We start from the raw sequence: 4,587 nt of genomic DNA on the forward strand, positions 1-4,587 counted from the left end.
TTTTTTTAAAATAAAATAAATTAAAATCAAAACTTTAAATCACATTTAATTTATGTGATAATTTATGCATACTGCCTTTTTAAAAATCAAATTCCAAATATTGACTTATTTAAAAGTAAAAATTATTTTTCATTTTATTTTAAAATGTGTTTTTTTAGCATGACATTTTCCTTTTATGTTTTGAACGGATTATCAATTACATCATTTTTATTTTAATTAAAAAAAACATACACTACATAACAAAAGTGTTGTCGCCTATCCAAGTTTTATGCACAACAATTAATAACTTGACTTCTAGTTGATCATTTGGTATCAGAAGTGGCTTATATGAAAGGTAAAGGCCTCTAGATTACGCTTATTTTACCATAATAAAATATGATCATGCCTTGATTTTTAATTATCTCATTAGGACAGTAAGGTCTGACTTTGCTTAGACAAAAGTCTCGTCGCTGAACCTTCAATAATGTCCAGTATAGAATATGTGGTCATGCTGCAGTGGAAACAGAATGAATATTGTGTCTGACTCCATCATGAGCTTGGAGGACTGCATCCATACATCTCTGCAATGACTCAAATCACTGATTAATAAAGTCATCTGGAATGGCGAAGAAAGCGTTCTTGCAGGACTCCCAGAGTTCATCAGGATTCTTTGTGTTCATCTTCAATGCCTCCTCCCCCATCTTACCCCAGACATGCTCAATAATGTTTATGTCTGGTGACTGGGCTGGCCAATCCTGGAGCACCTTGACCTTCTTTTCTTTCAGGAGCTTTGATGTGGAGGCTGAAGTATGAGAAGGAGCGCTATCCTGCTGAAGAATTTGCCCTCTCCTGTAGTTTGTAATGTAATGGGCAGCACAAATGTCTTGATACCTCGGGCTGTTGATGTTGATCATCCACTCTGTAGATCTCTCGCATGACCCTATTCTGAATGTAACCACAAACCATGATTTTTCCTTCACCAAACTTGACTGATTTCTGAGAGAATCTTGGCTCCATGTGGGTTCCAGTAGGTCTTCTGCAGTATTTGTGATGATTGGGATGCAGTTCAACAGATGATTCAGCAGAAAAATCTACCTTCTGCAACTTTTCCAAATGATCAACTAGAAGTCAAGTTATTATTCGTTGCTCTTACAACCGGGATCCACGACAAGACTTTTGTCAGGTAGTGTACTGTCCTTAAAAAATAAAAACTAAATAAAACACTCTTCTTAATTCCAATTATTTATTACTGTCTTTAGCAAACATTTTATTTTAATTTTAGAAAGTGTGTTAGTTTGAGCTTGATGTGTTACGTATAACTTCGTAGCACTTTTTTAATTTTAAGATGACAGATTTTAATGTTATTTTATTTTAAACCAAAACATACTTAAAATAAAAACTAAATAAAACACTCATCTTAAATCCAAATATTTATTCTTTACTTTAGCAAACCTTTTGTGTTTATATTTTAAGCTTGACATGTTACTTTCAAGTTTGGAACAGATTTGCAATGATTCGGTAGCAATTAATTTATTCATATCTATTTTTATAAACTAAACGATCCCTCAAACTCAATCTGGAGGGACGCTGCATCTCCGGGAAAATATAATATAAAAAAAATCAATATGGTCATTATTATTATTATTTTTTTCACCTCAAGATAAAGATGGCGGAAGAAAAGCAGCTCATCTTTTCCACTCGTTCCTCAAACAGTCCTGAGATGAGAAAAGCCGCTCCGCTTCGCTTCAACACTGATTTGATCCTCGTCATGTGACTTCCTGTCGAGGCGAGCAGCAGCAAGCAGCAGCAGCAGCTCTGATTGGCTGATCAAACGCCCACCAAGCAGGCATGCTGGGATATTTTCCACACGGATACTGGAAGTCAAAAAGGGCAAACGAAACAACAAAAAAAGGACATCGTTCCTGCTGGTGCTCAAACTGAAGAGTCGTTTCTGTAAACTCAGGAAGTAGCGGTAAATTTCTTCAAACCACACACACACATAACACTGTCCTTCACGCACCGACGGACATACTGTATATACACACATTCCTGCAGATCAGCTTAACCTACATCACTAACTACAGTACTGGTCAAAAGCTTGTGAGTAATCTGACTTTTCCTGTTTTTTTTAAATAAATAAAGTCGATTCTGCTCACCAGGACTGCATTTGTTTGACTAAAAATATAGAAAAATTAGTTAAATATTTGAACAATTTAAATTGCTCGTTGTTTATTGAATCTAGTTTAAAGTTTAATTTATTTAATTGATTCAATGCTGAATTTTTTGCAATGTTACTACTCCTATGGTCATGAGCTTTGGGTCATGACTGAAAGGACAAGATCTCGGATACAAGCAACTGAAATGAGTTTCTTCCGCAGGGTGGCAGGGCGCACCCTTATAGATAGAGTGAGGGGCTCTGTCACCCGGGAGGAGCTCAGAGAGCTGCTGCTCCTACACATTGAGAGAAGTCAGCCGACGTGGCTCGGACGTCTGATGCCTCCTTGACGCCTACCTAGGGAGGTGTTCCAGGCATGTCACACCGGGAGGAGGCCTCGAGGACATGCTGGAGGGACTCTATTTCTTGGCTGGCCTGGGAACACCTCAGGATCCCCTCGGAGAAGCTGAAGGAAGTATCTGGGATGAGGGAAGTCTGGGTTCTCTCATGAGACTGCTGCCCACACAATGCGGTCCCAGATAAGCGGTAGAAAATGAATGAATGAATGGGTTACTACTCCAGTCTTGAGTCACTCGATCCTTCAGACATCAGTCTAATATGCTGATTGGATGATCAAGACAAGTTACTATCATTAATATTATTATTATCAGTGTTGAAAACAGTTTCACAGTCAAATGTAAAAGTGTAAAACACATTCCTATTCATCAATGACACTTTATTATTATTTTTATTATATATTATTATTATTTTACTACTTTAATTCATTTTAATATTTAATTGTTTGTGTTAGTATTTACTTAAAAAATGGCAGTAATTTTGTAGCATCTTCGTGTCATTTTTACTGATTTTTATCACAGTATATATAGTTTGTTTTTATAGTTAATTTTAGATTTTTTTTTAAGATGCTTACATTTATAATGTAAAAATATATGATTTCAAACTAATGCACTTCTTTAAACATTCTTTTTGATTAAAGAAAAATTAAAATGCATCAGTTTACACAAAATAATAAAGCAGGAAAACATGCTTTCAACATTGATAATAATATATAAATATATATATATATATATAAAATAATAACTGATCATAACCAAACAGCAATTCATCATATTTTACTGATTATTCCTGATTGATCGTGTGACACTGGAGTAAATTCAGTATTGAATCAAATCAGTAAATAATAAAGATAAGACGAACAAGAAGTGCTCAGGGGTCACTCAAATATTTGGTCGGTGCTTTTCTATAGATGGTCCTCAGATTATCATCATATATTGTAGAATGTGTTTGTATTTTCTTATGTGTACATGTTTTTATATGTGTATGTGTGTATATATGTGTATGTGCACGTGTAAATGTGTGTTCGGAAGTATGTATGTACAAGCCATGTTTAAGCATATTTTTCTGTATGTCTGTGTATGGTTAAAAGTGACCCTCTACCTATGCTGAATTAATGATGATAGTTGACTATGTTTGTTAAATTATTTGAGTGTTGTTGAGATGTTTGAATGAGTCATGTGACCATAGTACTCAAAAGAGACTCTAGACGCACCTGATCACTGTTACCCTGATGAAGGCAGAACCTTGCCGAAACGCGTAGGTTTTTTTAAAAAGATTTAGCCATGTGAATAAAGGTTTTTTAAATATTCCACAATTTCCGAGTGCCTTGGACTAATTTCTGTTGTTGAGTAAATAATAAAATCAATTATATTCATTCATTTTTCTTCAGCTTAGTCCCTTTTTATCAGGGGCCCCACAACAGAATGAACTGCCAACTATTCCAGCACATGTTTTACACTGCGGATGCCCTTTCAGCTGCAACCCAGTACTGGGAAACACCCATATTCTCTCATTCACGCACACACACACTCATACACTACGGCCAATATAGTTAATCCAATTCACCTATAGCGCATGTCTTTGGACTGTGGGGGAAACCGGAGCACCCGGAGAAAACCCACACCAACACGGGGAGAACATGCAAACTCCATACAGAACTGTCAACTGGCCCAACCGGGACTTGAACCAGCGGTCTTCTTGCTTGAGGCGACTGCGTGCCGCCACAAAAACAATATATTTGTGATCAAATATAATCAAATAATTGCAGCCTTGGTGAGCAAAACCACTTCTTCTAAACAATAATCAATAAAAGGCCTGATCCCACTCTTCACCAGTCATCTAACTAACTAACAAGCTGACTAACTAATGGTCTGTGGTTTTGAGTTGCCTTGTTTTGTCTTGAACACTTGAGCGCTAATACTCCATTAGTTTGTTTGTTGGTTTGGTTTGGTGTTCCTCCAGCTCGTAATAATAAAATAAAAGCGGCGTTTCATTTGAGCTACATCTTCATCTTCATCATCATCTCTTCAGTGGAGTCTGCCTGAGATGCTCAGAGAGGTGCATTATGGGTAGTGGGATTATTGCGGTGTGTTTTT

The 4,587-nt window shown here is 36.4% G+C and overlaps 1 protein-coding gene across 1 annotated transcript in view; it reads right to left on the reverse strand.

Moving 5' to 3' along the window:
• Nucleotides 1-3,209: 3,209 nt before the first annotated feature.
• si:ch211-45c16.2 (mitogen-activated protein kinase kinase kinase 13) overlaps nucleotides 3,210-4,587 on the reverse strand; it is a 101,143-nt gene continuing 99,765 nt past the window's right edge. The window contains exon 16 of the mRNA XM_056465956.1: nucleotides 3,210-4,587. This exon is cut by the window's right edge and continues 101 nt beyond it. Within this exon, the coding sequence (XP_056321931.1) occupies nucleotide 4,587 (1 nt within the window). The 3' untranslated portion in view covers nucleotides 3,210-4,586.

This window comes from Danio aesculapii, chromosome 9 (genome assembly GCF_903798145.1).
Source record: "Danio aesculapii chromosome 9, fDanAes4.1, whole genome shotgun sequence".
Taxonomy (NCBI): domain Eukaryota; kingdom Metazoa; phylum Chordata; class Actinopteri; order Cypriniformes; family Danionidae; genus Danio; species Danio aesculapii.